Source organism: Pteropus medius, unplaced genomic scaffold (genome assembly GCF_902729225.1).
Source record: "Pteropus medius unplaced genomic scaffold, Ma_sr-lr_union100, whole genome shotgun sequence".
Lineage (NCBI taxonomy): Eukaryota > Metazoa > Chordata > Mammalia > Chiroptera > Pteropodidae > Pteropus > Pteropus medius.
This window is the reverse complement of record NW_024354503.1, coordinates 3,557,159-3,577,545: the sequence shown is the minus strand read 5'-3', so window position 1 is coordinate 3,577,545 and position 20,387 is coordinate 3,557,159. Positions and strand designations below refer to the sequence as shown.

General features: G+C 42.2%; 1 protein-coding gene across 5 annotated transcripts in view; it reads right to left on the bottom strand.

Annotated features, from left to right (window-relative positions):
• Positions 1 to 20,387, bottom strand: part of NIPAL3 (NIPA like domain containing 3) — a 40,110-nt gene that overhangs the window by 17,519 nt on the left and 2,204 nt on the right. For 2 of the 5 annotated variants that reach the window (XM_039854681.1, XM_039854682.1), the window contains 5 exons: positions 19,052 to 19,382; positions 7,594 to 7,662; positions 6,047 to 6,218; positions 4,526 to 4,585; positions 799 to 944 (listed from right to left, as the gene is read on the bottom strand). In XM_039854681.1, coding sequence (XP_039710615.1) covers positions 799 to 944; positions 4,526 to 4,585; positions 6,047 to 6,218; positions 7,594 to 7,662; positions 19,052 to 19,144 — 540 coding nt within the window. In that variant the 5' untranslated portion in view covers positions 19,145 to 19,382. Of the gene's footprint in view, positions 1 to 798; positions 945 to 4,525; positions 4,586 to 6,046; positions 6,219 to 7,313; positions 7,393 to 7,593; positions 7,664 to 19,051; positions 19,383 to 20,387 lie in introns of those variants that run through there. The other 3 variants (XM_039854684.1, XM_039854686.1, XM_039854685.1) reach the window with 3 other exon arrangements.

Here is a 20,387-nt window from a genome sequence, read left to right as displayed (position 1 = left end):
CAAGTCCAGCTCTGCTCTCATGAGACTCAAAACAAGTGGGCTAACCTCCCAGAGCTCTGGTTTTCTCAACCAGAAAATGGAGAGAAAAAGCACGTATTTTATAGGGTTGTTGAGAGAATCTGAGATGACACATAATGAGTGTTTAGCACGGTGCCAGGCATGGAACAGGAATATAACAGTAGCTTTATCGACTACCTTGGATGTTTTCTTTGATTAGCTTATTTGCAGAACTAACACAGGCTGTCACTGGGGCAGAGGACCGAGCTCAGGCTGGGGGTTTAGGAGACAAAGTTTCCAGCGTCTCCCTCATTTCTATCAGTTTTTATCAGTCGTGTGATACTGGACAAGAAGAAAGAAATAACATTCTGTAATTGTTTAGAATTTTAACTTTTGTTCTTACCACAAACGTTTTAAATGCTTACGTAGAAATTTTGGATGATACGTAAAGATGAAATAAAAACTCAGTCATAATTCCATCTCCCAAAGACAACTACTGATAAAATTTGTTTTCCATCTAGCCCTTTATGGATACATTATATGTATACACCTACAAATACCTCTAAAAAATGAAGTTACCATATGACATATGCTGTTTTAGACACTACTCAGGATGTAAATGAAAAAAGCATTTCCCCACGAACTACGCATTCGCCACAAGCACAGTCTTCAGTGCTGTGAAATATGAAATATGTCACGATTCACACAAATCCCCTATCGCTGGGTATTTAGCTTTCTGGTTTCTAGGACTCGATCCCCGCTCCCGCCACCTCAGGCGGAAGGACCAGAGGCTTCTCTTACCATGTACAAGAGAAAATGCCAGCTCACAAGGTGCTTGGTGATGTTCTCGCCTGTCATCTTCTCGTGGCTGTTGGGAGCAAATGTCACCAGCAAGTAGGTGCCCACGATGGCCAAACCGCAGCCGACAAAGGACAAGACGTAGCGCCCTGCAGGGAAGGGGAGGCTGTCACAGGGCTCAGAGCAGGTGCCAGCCCCAGGTCAGAATGTGCTACTGGGGCAACAAGGCTCACCTGTTATTGTTTGTATTTTTGTTTTTTTTCTTTCTTTCTTTCTTTCTTTTTTTTTTTTTAAAAAGGTTATCTTCCTTAATGTGTTTTAAAAATAACATTTAATGTGAAAAAAATTTTAAAGAGGTGTAGCATGCATAAAAAAGCGCTTGATCAATTCTCACGAAGTGAGCACATCCATGGAACCAGCACCCAGATCAAGAAAGGGAATGTTAGCGGGACCCGCAAATCCCCACGTGTCCCCTTCCAGCCACTAGACCCCACCCCCAGGGTGACACGTTGACTTCTACCAGCATTGATATTTGCCTGGTTTTGTACTCTTTCTTTTTCATTCTTTTTTTTTTCTTTTTTCCGTGTGTGTGTGTGTGTGTGTGTGTGTGTGTGTTTCCATTTGTTTTCTTATTTTTTATTTCCATTTTTTTAGGTTTTATTTTTTTATTCTTTTTCTTTCTTTTCTTTTTCTCCTTTTTTTTTTGGGTTCGTACTTTATATACATGAAGTCATACAGTATGTTCTCTTGTGTCTGCGCTCATGCAGGATGATGTTTCTGAGATTCATTTGTATTGTGAGCTTCCCTCATTCTCACTGCTACATAGTAGTCAATTGTGTGAATATGACACAATTTATCCATTCTACTGCTGATGGGCATTTAAGTAGTGTCCAGTCTTATAGGAAATAATGTTGCTATAAACTTCTCCTGTGGTGCCATTCGAAAAACGTAGCTATATATTTCTGTTGGGTATAAAACTAGGCGTGGAATTCTTGGGTCATAGGCTATGTGGGTATTCAGTTTAGTAGTTACTGTCAAATCGTTTTCGAAAGTGGCTGTACCAATTTACATGTCCACCAGTAGAGTATGAGAGTAAACTTGTGTATTTTTTCTTTCTCATTTTAGCCATTCAGATGTTGCACTGTGGTTTTAACATGAATTTTACAAGGAATACTTTAAAGCTAGAATCACTTTTATAGGCAAGATAAAAAAAAAAAAAGCAAATAAAACAAAACTTCCAAAGCAAACTTTCAGCACCTACCATGAACCTTTTAAAAACTACCTCATCCCTTCCCAACTAGCTGTTTAACCTACTCCCAAGGGACCTGTCTAAATACTATCGATATTCTACTCCACAGACCTGTCAGACAGAGCTGTTAGTGGCTCAGGAGGGCATGCTCCTGGGTAAATGACAAGAGTTTCCTGACTCTTCCCCGGGGTCCTGTGACAATCCAGTTAAACCCCATGGAATTGGCAAAGAGCCTCTTGAGGTCCAACCCAGGCCCAGGCAAGCCGAAAAGAACTGAAGTCTGACCGCAGGTCTCTGGATTTATCTGGGCTAGGACTAACTATACCTATGTCATTCCACTGTTTCCAGAAAATATGATACCACATTAAATGTCTCTTATTTTCATTCTAGGCCTTATAAGGTGCCCCAAAACCGGTTGTTCAATGAATGAATGAACCATGTCAACTCAACAGAGTAAGTTCTGTGCTTAGATAGTCTGTTGTCTTAACTTTTCTTCAGGTGGGGATTAAGTCTCACTCATTTCCATGCCTACAGTATCCAGCACAGATCTAGTACCGGGTGAATGATGAATTTAATGGAACTTTTGGCAGGCAATCATGTACGGCTGTGCAGGTTGCTCACTGCTCAAGGGCACCTAGCTGCAGGGGTGAGGAGGACCAAAATCTAGCCCATGCTCTGCTCACTATGTCATGTGTCCACAGAACTGCAGATACTCGAAGGGCCCTTCTTTTTCATTCATGTAGGACACTGCCAGACTAGCATGCCTCTTATTCTGGAACTACCTAGAGTGACCCTGGAAGGGACATAAAGCAGAACAAGCCCAAGGCCCCCACCCCCAAATCAGGACTACTGCAAATCACTATGAGTCTTTTGGTCTTCTTGGCATTATTTGTTTACTAAGTAGTAGTTCTGCTTTTTTTCAGTGTTAAGACTCATTTCTTTTTTAGCCTCCTGGCCCCATCTTTCATTCTACACCAAAGATTCAGAACAGTGGTTCCCAAACCTGGCTGTGTTTCCGTAGCATCTTGGGAGCATCTTCTTCTTGACATTTTGTTTTAAAAACTTTTCAGACACACAGAAAAGTTGAAAGAGTTGTACAGTAAGCACCCAGAGTCCTACCACCTAGGTTCTAAATTAACATTATACTTGCTTTATCTCTGTATGTTCTCTTCATCCTTCCATCCATTCATCAAGCTATCTTATTTATTTATTTTGTTTTACATTTCAAAGCAAGTTGCAGACAAATATACTTCACTCTGGGGAGCTTGATAAGAATGCAAATGTTCAGGCCCCAGCCCAGATTCAAAATCTCCGGGAACAGAGAGCCTGGGCTACCATCATGTCACTCCTTAACTCCTAAGCATGGTTTATAAGGCCCTATATCATCCACTCCTCCATGCCTCCTTGCCCTCATGTCCTCCTTCCCTTATCACCCTCCAGCTACAATGGCCTTACTGAAATGGACACACTAAGCTTATTCCTGTCTCAGGGTCTTTGCACCTGCTGTTCCCTCTACATGGAACCTCCACCCACAGATGTTGGCATGGTGTCTCTATATCAAATATCATCTCTTCAGATAGTTTAACTCTAACCAGTCTAGGTAAAGTTTTCCTATGTTCCCAATGTCCCACCAAGAAGCATTCTATTTTCTCAGAGGCACTAAGATATAGAACCATTTTATTTAGTTGTTTACTCGTTTATTACATGCCATCTTCCCCAACACACACACACATACTCAACTATAATCTCCATGAGAATAGGTACCACATCTGTCCTACTGTTATATCCCTGGCACCCACAACGGAGGGTGGCACTTAGTAGGTATCTTAGGGGAACACATCTTCTCCACTCCTCAGGTTTCCATGTAGAGGGAACTCCAATGGATTGACGACACTCTGCCTCTTGCCCTATTGGTCCACATTTCTCAACTGAGTGGAGCTAATGTATCAAAAGAATTTATACACTGAGGCTTTGTTCTTTTTCTTTCCTTTCCTGTCCCAGACTATGTGAGACAGTAATTCTGGGTAAATGTTCCATTCTGTAAACCGAAATGTTTCCTTGGGAGACTGTTTGGGGGAGGGGGAGAGTTCACTTGGCTGCACACCTAAGCTGCATGCCCTAATTTAGCTTTTATTGATAATAAAGCATAACTTCTGATCTCCTTCTGTGTTTATTTCCCATTGCTTTAGAACTCAGGGAAATGGGGTGCCTTTTATTGGGCCTCCTAAAATCCCAACAATAGATACTCAATAAATATTGATTGAATGGAATGATTGAAAGCCTATTTAAAAAAGTCTCACAGATGATTCTGACAGGTAGCCAGGTTTGGGAACCACTGATGAAAGACTCATGTGGGTGGAATATCAAACCACAGAGGAGAGCAGAGAACAGATGATCTCTAAATCACGGTCAGCTGGTTTTACGATGAAAAAATAGCACACGCGTAAAATTAAGAACAGTGGCTCACATCAGTGAACTTACTCAGAAAGTCTTTAGGTTTCCATTTTTCTTTGATGAATATGATTCCTATGATGGCGCTAGCTATTAAAAAAAGAAGCACAGGGAAAAGAGAATTGAGGCTGCCATCAGTCAAATGGAGTCCTTTGGCCCAGGCCCTTTGGGCTGGCTCATCTGCACTGAAGCTTGGAACTGCCTAACCTCTCACTCATGCTCCCAAGAGCTCAGTCCCTTCTGGTTCCTCTGTTATTCCATCTCAAAATGGGCCTCTTCTCTCTGAGCCTTCCTGAGGATTTTCGACAAGGCCAGGAGAACTGTGCGTTGAGTACTTGTGCGCCAGGCAATTTACACGCGTTATTTCTGGCACATTCACTCTCGAAGGTGGGTGCTATTATTATTCCTATTTGAAAAATGGGGACACTGAGGCTAAGAGCGGTGAAGCACCCACTCAAGACCATGCAGCTGGTAAGTGAAGGCTAGACTTGAACCCAGGACTGTCAGAGCTGCTTGTTCCTTCCGCTGCAATGCCTACCTGTGACATCTTCCCCTGCTTATTTTTTCTCCCTTCCAAGTGTGCAGATGTACTCACACTTCCTGCGACTGCCCTAAAGGATAGTGACTGCCTAAAGCTCTGAGAATTTTGAGGCCCTATCAAGGATGGAATGCTACGATCGATTAGTAATGTCTGCCTTGGCCACAGGAGAGACATTCAGTTGCCATGAATATTCCATCCCTGATATAGAAGAGGCCCTCTTAGTTCCAGGCGGAATAAGACTCAAAATATGAATTTTTCCTTTGAGAGCAGGATAGAGCTTCCAGGCAGTATAGTGCTTGCCAGCAAGATGAAAGGAAACATTTCAAAGCAAGTTCATTGTCCTATGTGCAAAAACTATTGTTCAGTAATGTCCTAATATCTTCCAAGAAGAAAATAACGTTTTTCTAATTCTATTTCATTTGGTGACCTCATGGACATGAAAGCTCTTTTGCCTTTTAGCTGGTTCAAATGTTACGAAACGCTGGTTCGGTGATTACAGAAATCACAGAAAAATGGCAGATGAGAAGTTAACGATGTTTTAAAATAGTACCAGTTGATGTACAAAGATCTGAGAATAAGCGGAAAAACTTAGAGCCATACAGACCAGAGGTCTATAAAAGCTGAGGTTACCTCGACAGAGTTAGGATGAATAGATTAAAGTTTATCTTCCTTCTGCAGCAGATATAAGAAATAATTCTGATAAACTTTCTGAATCTTGAACAGATTCTGGAGATAGATGGCCTCGTTCATATCCCAGCCCTCCTCTCTAGCTGTGTGACTTGGGGAAAATAAGTTCCCTGCTCTGTGCCTCAGTCTCCTCAGGTGCAAAATGGGAATAATAACAGTGTCTCTCCCCCAAAAAGACTGCTGGGAAGATTAAAAGAATTAATATCTGTAAAGTGCTTAGAGCAGGGCCTGGTGCATAGGAAGCCTTTTGTCTATTTTTGTATTCCTGTTATCATCAAAGCAGGTAAGTCCCCGGGGAGGGATGTGGGAGACCCCGGTCTTACCTATCACGGAAACTGCGCTGAGGGGCACGATCAGCGAAAGCGGGGCGAAGGCGTAGGAGGCAAACACGCCGAGCTCACCCAGCAGCATCAGGAATAGGCCCAGCCACCATGTCTTGGTCTTGAAATAGGCTCGGGGGTCCTTGGAGCCTGCCAGGCGGATGTGGCAGTACTTCTAGAAATCCGAGAAAGGATGTGATTTGCCCAGATGTTTGGGGGAAAAGATGCTACGATGCATGTATCCTCAATCAACCTCCTTCTCTTATTTGGGAAGATCTGTCAGGTGTTTTTGGGGTCCCTACTCAGAGAAGAGTAAAGCAGTAGTGATCTAAATACTAGATAATCATTCTCAGAGCGTAGTTCTCAAACTGGCTGGGAAGCCTTAAAAATTCCCTGGTAAGCTTTGAAAAAATATACATGCCTAGGCCTCATCCTCAGAGGGTAGGTGGGAGGCCTGAAAATATGCATTTTTAATGCATGTCACAGGCAGTGTGCAGTCTGGGTGGGAGCCATGATCTAAGGACCCCACTTTAAAGCATGGCCTCAGGTTGACCTTTGCCCTCTAACAGCAATGCCCAAGAGTCGGGGTACTCACTCGACTATATTCCCTTCTATGGACGTGCCGGAAGCACTGCTGCCCTCCTTTGGGTGGTGGATACTTGGCCCAGTAGGGCGAATATTTTTGGGGAATTCGTGAACTTGGGACATAAAAACTGAGGCAGTGACTGAGGAAAGCTAGGAACTCATGCTGACTGAGAGGGCCAAGGCTGCCTTTCGGGGAAGATCATGGTGGGAGCTACAGAGCAGCAGATACAGATGCAGAGATGCTGCTCTGTAGAAGGAAGAGCATGAGCCAGACAAGTAGCTAAGAGACCATGCAGCCTCAGAAACACACCCACATGTGTGCGCCTGGGAGCTGAGATGTACCAGGTACACATGTGCATTTATGTGCCTGCTCCAGGGAGCAGTTCATTGCAGCTAGAAGCTGGGTGCCACTGGGGGAGAGAAGGTGGCCACTGTGCTATGGGATTATTCTGTTCGCAGGTGTCAAGTCTTAGTCTGGGTTTCCCAGAAGCAGTCCCTGAGACAAGGCCTTAGGAGCAAAGAGTTGATTTGGGAGGTGATTCTAGGAAGCACGAGTAAGGGAGTGGGAAAGTGAGGCAGGGAAGGGAGAAGAACCAATGGGGAGTGTATTAATGGGTGAGTTAGTGCCTTGGGAATTTGGGGCTCGGTCCCACTGGGGACCCTCTGAGAAACACTATGAACTCACCTTAGAACCAGATGGGCCAAGGGGATCTGGGGCAGGGCAGCCAGAGACTTATAAGTAATGGAGAGGGCTGTCATCAGAGCTGAGGGGTGATGGGGGGAAACAAGGGGGCAAAGAATCAAGAGAGATTCTGGAATAATCCACAAGGTATTGTCCTAAGCCCAACCCAGGGACAGAGTGGGCAAAGTCCCACAGAGAGGAGGCAGCTGGGCCGACAGCAGACTCCCTCCCTGGCTTATCGGCTCCATCTCTGCCCTAGACAGTGCTGGTGACTGAAACTTACCTGGAGGTTAAGTGCAATGCTGACCACAAGGTGCCCGAATATGGCCAAGAGAGCGCCGATCAAGTTTTCCTGTAAGGAAAGTTCACAGGGGCAGATATGAGCTGGGTCTAAGCTAAGGGGTTCCCCAGAAATATTTGAAACCCAACTGTTTGCTGTCCCAAAACAAAACCAGAAACACATCCATCACAAAGCCATACCCCAGACCCTCTACTGGAATTTTACTACCTAAGGTTACTCTGACTGCCTTGCTGATGATACACAAAACACTGCCCCAAATGAGACACTTCCAGAAAGCATCGTCTTTTGTCTACAGGTCACAATGACCTGATAAGGCCTACTCTGCTATTCTCCTTAATGTACTGACTCGCCATGGTCTGGAGCAAGAAAGCAACATTCAGAAATCAGAATTTACAAGAGAAACACAGGCAGGGATACTATTTGCCGTTTTATCAATGGAATCTTCATGTTCCCACGTTCCCAGAGGGGTCACAGTGAGACTCTTTTATCTGGCTAAGTTGCTTAGGGCATTTTAAATTATTTAATTTATAAAAATTTAATCTCCATTATCTTAAGGATAAGGTTCAGATTCTTGGCATGGCATTGTTTTTAACTTTAAAAAATGATTACCGAACATATATTCATTGTAGAATAATTAGGAAATATAGTTAAATAAAAAGAATAACAACAATATAGTAAAGCTATCTATAATTCTAAAACCCAGAGATAATCACTGTAATCATTCTGGTTCTTGTTCTTGTAAACACTTTTTCTGTCCATAAATTTAGATATAACTGGCAATGTTAATTTATTTTCTAAAAATAAGATTATAATCTGTTCTGTAACCTGTATTTTTTTTAACTTAAGATATTATAATCATATTCCCATACGGCACATTTAATTCATCATTTCTAATAAATGTCAATTAATTTTTGTACATGACGTGAGGAAAGAAACCAACTTCATTCTTTTACATGTAGCTATCCAGTTGTCCTTGCATCTTTTGTCGAAAAGACTATGCCCTTCCCCGTTGAGCGGTTTTGGCAACCTTGTCAAAAATCAATTGATTTAGATGTATAGGTCAATTATAGACATATAGGTTTATATCTGGACTCTACTGATTTGTATGTCTATCCTTATCTGTACCACATTGTTTTGATTACTGTAGCTCTGTAGTAATTTTTGAAATCAAGAAGTTGAAATCCTCCAACTTTGTTCTCTTTTTTCCAAGATCGTTTTGGCTGCCCTGAATTTCTACATGAACTTGAGGATGAACTTGTCTCAGGTATTTTCTCATTTCCTTTGTGATATCTTCATAGACCCATTGACTATTTAGGAGCTTGTTGTTTAATTTCCACATATTTGTGAATTTCCTTTTGTTATTGATTTCTCATTTCATTCCATTGTGACAAGTGAACATATTTTGTATGATTTCAATCTTTTAAATTTATTGACATTTGTGTTGTAGCCTAATACATGCTCTATCCTAGAGAATGTTCCACATGTGCTTGAGAACAATAGTATTTTCAACAGAACCATGGGTGGGATGTTCCATAGATGTCTGTTAGGTCCAGTTGGATTATTGTGTTGTTCAAGCCTTCTATTTCCTTGTGATCTTCTGCTGGTTGTTCAATCCATTGTTGAAAGTAGGGTATTGAAGGCTCTAACTATTACTGATGAACTATTTCTTCTTTCTATTCCATCAATTTTTGCTTCATGTATTTTGAGGCTCTGTTAGGTGCATACATCTTATAACTGTTTTATCTTTTGATGGACTCTTTTATCATTATATAAAGTCCTTCTTTGTCTCTTGTAACATTTGTCTTAAAGTCTATTTTGTCTGATGTTAGCATAGCCACTCCAGGTCTCTTTTGGTTACTATTTGCATGGAATATCTTTTCCCATTGTTTTACTTTCAACCTATTTTTGTCTTTGAGTCTCTTGTAAATAACATATATGGGCATCATGTTTTTTTTAAAAATCTACTCTGCTAATCTCTTTTTAATTGGAGCGTTTAATCCATTTCCATTTAATATAATTTCCAATAGGAAGGATTTCTACCATTTTGCTATGTTTTCTATGTCTCATGTCTCTTTTTGTTCCCCAGTTTCTCCATTACTGCCTTCTTTTATGTTAAATGTATATTCTAGTGTAAGCTTTTGATTCCCTTGTCATGTCTTTTACTATATATTTTTGAGTTATTGTCTTAGTGATTGTGCTATAGGATCACAATTACCATCTCAATGTATAACAATCTAGTTTGGATTAATACCAATTTAATTTTAGTAGTATACAAAATTTTGTTCCTCCATCTAACTTCCTTCCCTGTATGTTATTATTGTTGCAAATTTCTTCATTACTTTTTAAAATGTAGTCACCTGATACGAGGGGGCAGAATTCTGCATTCCTTTCATTTAAAAATGATATTCAGTTGGGTTCTCCATCTCTCTCTTGTCTTTGCTGATCAAGAGAAGATATTATATTGATGTTTCCTAAATAAATGGCTTGATCTGAGCACAGGTAAATGGCAATAAAGGAAGAGTGTGATACATGTCATTAGAGAGAAGTGCTACTAAAGTGGTAGAATTTCAAAGGAGGAACTCATTCTGGCACAGGGTCTGAACTACTTGGCTCAATGTCATATGGCAAAGGCCGTAGAAGAGCTGTAACTAATATCCAGGCTCTTGGACTTCCAGCCTGAGTTCTTTTTATATGTCTGGCTTCCTGTTCCAACCCCCGCATGGCATCCAACACACTCAACCAATATTTGCGGATGGAAGAGGACTTCAGAAGGCAACTTGCAGCAGACAAAATTTCTTGTTAACTTTGGAAGGACACCATGTCTCCTAAGGAACTGCTCCAGCACAATAAGTGGGTGGGAGGGTGGTTATTCAGAGGTCAAGCTCTGGAGTCAGGTAGACCTTAGCTTAAATCCAACCTCCGTAATCCATGACAGCATGACTTCAGTATATCTCTGAGCAACTGTTTTCTCAACTATCAAATGGAGTTATTAAGAGTACTTACTTTCAAGGTGGATGCAAGAATAAAATAAGATCATCTCATGGAAATAATGAAACACAGTTCTCGGGCTCATGGAAACAGATTTCTTTACCACAGGACTTCTCAGAGACGTCAGTAAATATTAGCTATCACAGTTAAAAACATCCATCAGCCAATAATCGGTTCAATAATCACGAGAACCTTTTATGTGCTAGGCCTGTGCTAGTGGGAGGTGGTCAGGTCTACTTGAGAGAGCTCAGCTTTTGGAAACTGACAGACCAAGCTTGTAAAGATTAGAAATAATGATGACAATGATAATGACAAACATTTACTGAACACTTACTATGTGCCCATTACTATTCTAAGTATTTTATACACATTAATCCTAACGACAAGCATACTTACAAGATAGGCACTATTATTATCTAACTTTACAGTGAGGAGACCGAGGCACAGAGGATAAGAGGTAGATGGTAAGTGGCTGAGGCAGGACTGGAACACAGCCCCTGCTCTAAACTACCATGTCAAACTACGTAATATATAAAGTCTAGAACAGTGCCTGACACAGGACAGGTATTCAATAAACAGCATCTATTATCAGGAGCTGGGGAGTTGGTTCTTGATCCAATGCTTGGTTCCCAGGCTAGTACAGAATACAGATACTTAAAATATTACAATATATTTGAGATGGGTATAAGAACAATGGAAATAGAGAGGAGGGAGGCATTTCGGATATTTATTCATTGATTCCGTGCCTAGGATGTGCCATGCACATGCACTACTATAAGTGTGCCATGACCTGTCCTTGTCCTCATGTAGTCTATATTAGACAACTGATTATTTAACTGTACTGCAGTTAGAACTACGTAAGAGAAGCACAAGGGTGTAATCTAGTGTGTGGGCAGACCCAGGATTGAGGAGGGTCAGGGAAGATGTCTCTGAGGAGTGGTGGGGTAGAGTGAAGAAAGCCATTCTACAGACCATGGGACGCTTCCAAAGTGGGAATGACCATGGTGCCTTTGAGAAATGGAAAGAAGGCGATGTGGAGGTACAAGACCCAGGGGGGACTGGGCTCCAAGGCACTGAGAGGTGAAAGGGGATGTGTGTGAGAGAGCTTGGGGACTGATGAAGGCTTCTATGTAGTCGGGGCAGGGGACCGGGGAAGGTGGAGGAAAACCAGAGTGTCCAGGAAGTAGGCTTAAGAGGTGGGCTGGCCATATTGGGAGGGAATTTCACTATCTCAAAGGGTTTGGATTTGGGTTTGGAGATAATAGGGAGGCTCTGCGGGACGTCATTAGGACTGTTTCTAAAAGAGAAATCAGGGTGGCAAGGTCTAGAAGGCCACATCCTTCAGGTTGGGGGCCTCAGAGTCTTTCTTCCATAAAGGGTTTGCTGAAACCCTTATTTAATCATCATATTCTCATTTCCTTCTGTGCTCTTTGCTGGCTTCCTGCATTTCCCCTTTCTCACCTTTCATAATAGCTCTCTCCCACTCTGTCAAAGAAAGGCTTGTCCTATACTCATGTAGATTCTTACTCTCATACAATAACCCAAGTTGTAAAACCATCAAGAAACCAAGGGGAATTTTGAAATGAAGTTTCTTTAGTGATAAATACCTATCCTAGGAATTACTTCTTTCCCGCTCTCATACATATTCCTCTTAAGAAATGACATCAGAATGGGATACTTTGGCCCTTGTTAGGGTTTTCTGAAATCAGTCTGATTTGACCAATGTTTGTACAATAAGGACTAGCTTTGTTAATTAGGTTATGTCTACAGCTCTGTTCTGACAAAAAATATATTCAAATGATAAAGCAATTATAACTAAATTTATAAATTACGGTATAGGTACAAATATTTGTAGTAAATATTTATATGACGCTCTATAATTAAAATATATGTGTTGCAATACAGTATAGACAAAGATGTAGTAAAATTAAAAATATCTATTTCCCCATCCCTTTCTGGATATACCAGGTTTACTCAATGTGCCTTATGTGAAAAAAGTTACATAATCGATAATGCCTTTTTGGAAAACTTCACAGAAATTGTGAAAGCAACGCAAATCCTGGTGTAAATTAAGTGAGTCTAGTACTTTGCTTTGAGCAAGAACGAAGGAGGCCTTACTCATATTATTAGCAGATAAGTCAATATAAATAGTTTAACACTATGTGATTTTTAGCACATACTTAGAAGTAGTTGAAAGAAATTAGTGACACCACTCCTTCCGTTCCAGGTACCTGTGTGAACAGGTTTTCAGCACTTCTGGCTATAAAAACCCAAAGCTTCAATCAGAATTAATGCCAAACTCTCATTCTAGCAATCAGTTATGTTTGTCTTAAATATTGAAAAACAGTCCCATTCTTTTCATTCAGGTATTTATTCCTAATACAATGTTATTTTTTACCTAATAATTATTGAAAAAGTGTATATTGTATTAATTGCTTTTATTCAACTGTATCAATTTTTAAAAACCTTTGAAATTGAATCAAGACTTAGGAACCTCGTATCAAAGGAACTTTTTAAAAATGAAACTCGATTACATAGCCTACATCATTGCTTGCAGAGAAGTACCATAGGTTTCCATAAAACTTTTAAGTGGTAAAAGATAGACACAAATTTGGGACCCAATTCTGTGGGGGAAACAAAAGAGAAATACAAATTCAAGGAGAAAAATGGAATGACGTAAAATTTCCAGGCTCTAAGAACTCTTTCAGAAGGCTGATGGGCAGTATCAAGCGGTCTTTATATTCCATGGGTTAAGTGTGCGTAAGAGTTTTTAAAATATATGTCCATATTTAGATGTGCCAGGAATTGGATACTTTGTAAATATTTAAGTTTGTAATGGAAAGTTTTACATTTTAGATGTCAACTAAAAGAATGTGTGAAGAAATACACCGCATTTCTTCAGAGGGTCAAGTTTGAGGACCTCAAAAGGAGCCCTTCATTAAATGTGGCTCTTAAGGATATAAAGACTTCAACTTCCCGGGAAGTACCTGGGAGACAGGTGGGCACTCCGCCCAGTAACTCGGTTTACCTACGCAAATGAGGAGGAATTGTTAAAAGGAGTTAACTAGAAGCTACTCCACAGGAACTGCCTCAGGGAAGGTAGGAGACAAGAGGACTCTGGTTCTAGCTCCAGCGCCTCAACGCTGCTTTATTACCTTTAGGGGGTGAGGTGGGGGTGTGGTAAAGGAGAGCTAGAAAAGGCTTCTGGGAGTTGTGCAGAAACCTGAGAGCTGAGCAAGGGCTGTTCGGAGGACCCCTGGGAGTCACACAGCGTCAAGTCCAAGGGTCAGTGGCCTGGCAAGATTTCCTTAAGCCTGGGTTCCTTTCTCCTCAGCTAGTTGGGATGACAGTGGCCTTCTCTCTCAGGGCTGATGCATGACTTCCTGAGATAATCTGGAGAAAGCACTTAGTATTAGGGGGAACTATATGACATTGCCAATATTCAACCATTTTTGACCTACGAAAGTGGCAGTTTCAACCTATAACCAGTAGCCCTTGTAGTATTTTACCCAGAGAGGCCCAGCTGTCTTCTAATGAGATGTTGACTAAATCCACCAAAAACGTCAAGTGGAAGAGAAGAGATGAAGGGAAACACGCTGCTGTGCGACCGCACAGACAAGTCAGTACTATTTCCAGGGGAGGGGGGAGTTAAGGGCTGAAACCCCGGAATGAAAACTGTAAGCCTCACAGGGATAAGCCAATTTAAGCAGCAAGAACATGGTAAAAGGTTACTATAATAAAGGCTGATGCTTATAGAGCATTTCTATATTAGGCATGGCGCTAAGCCCTTTCTGTGCATCACCGCCTTTGGGCCACAAACAACCCTCTGAAGTGGGTACTACTATGATTCCTATTTTTAGCACATACATCGGAAGGAGTTTATCGATGAACTAAGTAAGGCTCAGAGAAGTGAATTAACTTGCCCAAGGTGAGAATGGGAGGATTTGAAGCTGGAGGTCTGAATTCTAGTCTCCTGGAGATAACTACTCCAGACCGCGGATTCAAAATAAATTAGGAAAAGAAATAAATAAAAATAAATTAGGAAAAAAGTCACCCCACCTTCAAGTGCTACCTTCCCACAAATGACACAGGCAGCTGTGGTTTCTTTCAAAAGCCATGTCCACAAGCATATTCATCTCCACACATAATAACTGGCTACAGACAGACGGAGTTATTAGCAAAACATAACCAGTGCTCTCTCATCCAAGAGTTTCAAAGGGCTTCACCAACACTAATTATGCCCCAAACCCTTTGTGAAGGAGTGATTGATTCCATTTTATGAGCATTTAAAGTCAAGCAAAGAAGTTGCCTCCGGCGGGGTGGGTGTGGGGGTTACACAATTTGAACACACACCTACTGGCCGCCCTCCAGTGTCTGGCAAAGGGCAATTCAGAGTTGAGGCCACGATCTGGAGGACCCCCGACATTAAGTTCCTCCTCCAAACCTCGGAGCTTGAAAGGATAAAAGGGGGGTGTCCAAGTGTGCGGGCAGGGAGCAAAGAAGGGTAGTGCCCAGGCAGTGTCACACCCTGGACACCGCTGGAATTTCCTCAACCAACCTCGCTCCTCTTTCTGCTGAGGAACCACCCCAGCGGTTTTCACAGTCGTTCACTTAAAGTGTTAAGTTGTCATTACGACACACAGGGATTTGACCTCGGAATCAGTGACTTTGTCCAGTCTCAAGAGAAGATGCGGACTGAAACAAATGGTGTTCTCGCTGATGGGCAGGTCCCAGGGGAGGCCTTGGGCCACTATCTTCACCCACGATACCTCGGATTCTTGAGTTCCTTCACCACAAAGCCAGATGGAGAGGATTCTTCTGAGGCAACGCACCTAATTGGATTTCAATGGAGGTGACAGGGCGGGGCGGAGGGGAGGAGGGCCGTCCTAATTTTGAAGGCAAATACGTCAACCAGGGCTGCTCCTGGTGGATGATCTCAGTTACCTGAGAAGGTTCAACACTCAACCAAAGTCACAGAGTGAGCAAGTGGCAGGACAAGACCTGAACACAGGTCTCCCCAACACTTTGGTCTCTAACATTTATAGGTAAGAAAGTAGTGAGGCCTCCTAACTATCAGGAACCCTAGATTTAGGACATATATAGTCAAAACCAGGATATTTTGAGAATGAAAGGGGGTCCTGCTTCTGCAAATTACTACTGAGTGACTTCAGGGGAATCACCTTAGCTCTTGGAATCTCAGCTTCCCCCCTGAGAAATGGAGCTGATTGTAAACCCTCGTAGGACTGTCATGTTATATGAAATAAGGCACATGTTGAAACGTTACCTGGCACGTAATACAAAACAATTCTAGCTGTTACTATTATTATTTTTATAATTTTCATTTTTATTATTATCATTACTATTAGTAACAGCTCTAAGGATCCTTGTGGCTCTGATAGTCTGATCCAAGAACTGACCTTTTATCAGCTACAACTCTGAAAGAAAATAAACTGTTCCCAGAAAGCAGCCAAAGGTCACAGAGGCAGGAAACTTTGCTTGGATGTTGGTATCCAAGTGAAACCTCAGCTCAGCTCTCCTGTTTCAAGGTCTGCTTTACATCTGCTAACAAGAGCCTTTATTTAAATCTCACGGTGACAGGGCCAGTCATCACTTGTTATTTAAACTGGCCTCCCACAATCCCTTGGGCTTAAAACTGCTAACAGTTAAGTATAAACTGCATTCTGGCTTGCTCTGAGGGTTACTCACATTTAAATACAAGAGACATAGCAATCTGGCTTACCTGGCTGTGCTACACCAGTAACCTGGTTTCAGGCCAGCTCCTGATGCTTACCTTCTCCAGCAGGTGAGGCATGACCTTCCCCACAATTGCCATTTCAACATTTAATAACCAGTGTCAGGGAGAGGAGGGGCCTCTCAGAATGCCTCGCATATGTACGCAGCAGGGAGTTGTAGATAAAACCAAGGAGTTTGGCAGAGCACAAACTCCATGGGAATCCCGGGTTTACTACACCTATTGACTGTGTGGCCTTGGGCAAGTTAATTAGCCTCTCTGTGCCAGTTTCCTCATAGGGATTTAACAGTACTTGCCTTACAGGGCTTTCGTGAGGATTAGCACAATCCCCGTCATACAGTAAACACTCAACAAATGTTAGCGGCAATGATTATGATGATGATTATTATAGTAATTGTGAATTGGCTACAGAAGTAAAGATAAAGGACCTATAGTTTCCGGCCAACAAGACTGACAAAGACTTCATGGAAAAGCTGACACTTGAGCTGAAGCTGGAAGGATGGGTAGGATTTCCAAGGCAGAAATGGGATGGTGCAGGCAGCTTCAGTTTCCTCTATAAATTCAGGTCATCCTCATAACCGCCCTATAGGATGAATTTAAAACTGACCTACAGAAGAGCTACTTGGCTCTCCAAGTTATAATGATAGAAAGTGATAGAGTTGGGATTGGAAGCCAGGTCTCTTTGATTCTAAAGGCTATGCTCTTAAAACCCTGCTGTATCTCTACTTTTGCACCGAATTCTGTCCTGAAGGGTAGGTACTCATGGAAACAGCTTCTCCCACCTTCCTTGTAGACTGTAAGTTCCTTCAGGGAAGGAATATCTCAATTATCTATAGAGCTCTCATCCCACCCAGCAAAGGCATGAATATATATAGGTGCTCATGTGAAATGCCTATTTGCTAACTGGAAGAAATTGAGGCCTGACTATTCTGGGCTGAGGCAAAGCTCTCCATGTCGGGGACCCACTGCCATGCTGCCTTCTGGGCAGCCCAGCCTGTTGGCCTCTCTTTCACAGGCCACCCTCCCCCAGTAACCAGAATCCATTCACTTGGGTAGGGCAGAGGGCAGGGCTGCAACTCAAGGCAAACTGCTTGTTCCCAACTTCATCCCACTGATCAAGTTGGACTTGGGGTTCTTAATGTTTTCCTTGCCCCAAAGGTAAGAGATGATTTGGGGGCAGCCTGCTGAGCCCACATGACCACTCTTCTCTGAGACCTGCCTACAGCGATGGAACCCCAGAAACCATGTTTCTGGGTGGCCCCACCCCCTTAGCCACCACTGACTGGACCAATGTAGACACCAGATCCAAGCTGGGCCAATCAGATCTTCCCTCTTCTGAAGGTGGATGTAAGAGTTCTAGCACCTTCCAAGCCCCACTGGCCTTCCTGCCCTTGGGTTCCATGATCTACCCTGCAGACTTATAATAATAATTTCCACTTTTGCCTTAGCTTTTCTGAAATGGAATTTTATTCCTTGCAACCAAAATAGCCTTAACAAAATGAAGAAGGAAGGAGACAACTTCTCCTTAGAAATCCATTCCCCTACCCACCAGGCAGAATTAACTACGCCTTCCTCTGCTCCGTGCACCTTAATGTTCCTCTTTGTAACCACAAGGTGATTCTGAGTCAAGAACCTCCTATAAGCCTAGCACTGGGCTGGGTACTTTTTCATGGTATTACTACCACCATTCTACCCATAACAGAAGCTCTGATGGATTAAGCCACAAGGCCAAGGTCACTTAGCGAGGAAGGAGCAGGCTAGGGACTTGAACCCAGGTCTTCTTCCCTTTTTCCCACCTGGCACTTTGGTTAGCTCATAATCCTTTGTTCTTTGGTAGAATCACTGTGACTTATTTGTCTTTGCTCTGGCACAAAGATATTTCTATAATAAGTAATTAATTTGTGATTAAAATGGAAACTTATTAGAAATTTCATCAGGGAGAATGTTCTGTGTTTTCTAGGAGTCTGCATTTGTCTATTTGGCATCCATTCATTAAGGGCCAATTGTATTAATATTTTCTTATTTTCTGTATTCCTGATGTTCTGGCACTTGTGGCCTCGCTGACCAGAGACAGACGGCCTCTCACGGGCCTAGTCCATTCTTAGCACAGCAAAGGAGCACACAATCAGAGATGTTCGCTGCAGCCCTGTTTACAGTCATCCCAGGTTAGAAACAACCTGAACATCCAACAATAGAGGAACTGTCCAGCAAATTTTGATACAGAAGGTCAAATTATTTTGGGGCAGGTAATTTGGGCAATCATTCAAAAAGCATGCTTCCAATCACTACTCAATGACATGGGGTGATATTCCATAAAGAAGGTTAAGTGAAATAACCACGATACAAAACTTTCTGTAAAATCTGATTCCCTTTTGTAATGCCACAAGAAGACAAGAAGGAAATATACTGAAATATGAACTAAGGTTGTTTACAAGTAATAGAGTAGGTGATTTAAAAAAAATAAAATAAAATCGTCTAAGTGGGATGGCATTTCTTTAAAAATATTTCTCTGCCTTCATACTTTTATGTATTTGAATGAACACGTCTTTTGATTATACCTTCTCCTGTATGTGTGGAGAGGCTGCTTGTTTCTGCCAGTGATAGGCATACGGTCCCTGGACTTATCTGTTAACTGATGCTATACCATGTTACTTTCTTGTTAGAAAAATACAAAATTCCAAAACCAAAAAAAGCTCTTGCCTTGTAGGAGAAGGAAGCCTCGCTCACGGACTCGGCGCTGCTCGTGGGCGGGAGCTGCTGTAGCTGCAGGGCTGCGCTGTGGGCCCCGTCCATGGCGGGCCTGGCTCAGAAGCAGGAGCTGCTACTAAGCGGGGCAAAGCTGGAAGCCATCTTCCCTTGTGGTGTTCACCTCCTTCCTCCGGCCATCGATGACGGACGCTGAAAAAAAGTCTCTTCGAGTCTCTTCTGGCTGATTTACAGCTTTTTCTTCACCTTCACTGAGAAAAGTGCCAATTTCTATGTCTCTCTCAAGCAGCCAGCCAGGAATGCTTTTCCCGATTCTTATGGTGCTCTGGGGTGGGGTGGGGGGTGGGGAGTGTGGAGAAGAACATTAAATATGCATGTACAGTGAAACATTGAGCCCAGCTTTGTTACCTGAGAAGAGAATACCATTAGGACAAAACACAAATGGCTATGAGAAATAAGGCCATTAAAAAAATGATATCATGCCTTTGGTCTCCTTAATAAAGATTTGACTCATCTACCTCAAAACCTCCTTCCTTGGCCCTTAAAAATCCCCTTTCCTGCTCTTGTCTGCTTCCTTCCTATCATATCCTAATTGAAGTCCTAATTTTTCCATAGGCTCCTCTGCATAGTAAAATACCACTAATGTCTACTGCTCCAGGCACCCCCGCCACCGCAAAAAAAAAACCCCAAAATCTCACTGCCATGAAAAGGGAACCAGCTGGGTTCCAACTTAGAAAAGAAAGAATGAGAAGATAAGTTATCTTCATGGAAGATGGAAAAACTAGGCAGCCACTGAGGGTCAGCAAGGGAACACTGGCCTGGGAGGTCCCAGAGGACCTGTGTGACCAGATCACTTCGCCTTTGGGAGACTCAGTTGCCTCATCTGTAAAGCGGGGTAATAATATGGCTTCAAGTCAAACAAACAACGATGGCAATTCTGTTAACTTCATTGGACTGATATTTTCAGTGGGTCTCAAACTTTCTACCAAATAGAGACGAGAAAGCACGCCCCTCATGTTCTGGGAAGCGTGGCTTATCCTAACCGCCCTACCACAAATGCTAAGGGTTTCTTCTTATATTAAAACAAAACAAAACAAAACAAAAACCACCACCACCAACAAAAAAAATATAAATTTGGATTCTACTGCAATGTCTATGTTTGTTTTAATATAAAAATATTTAAAATTGCTTTTGATTTGTCATGTGTTACTGGTTTTACCTTGGGCAACTCCTTTAACTTTTCAGCCACTTTCCTCTGCTTTAGAATATGGATAATAACATTCCTACCCCACAGGGTTGTGGTGAGAATTTGCTGAAATCATGCATGTAA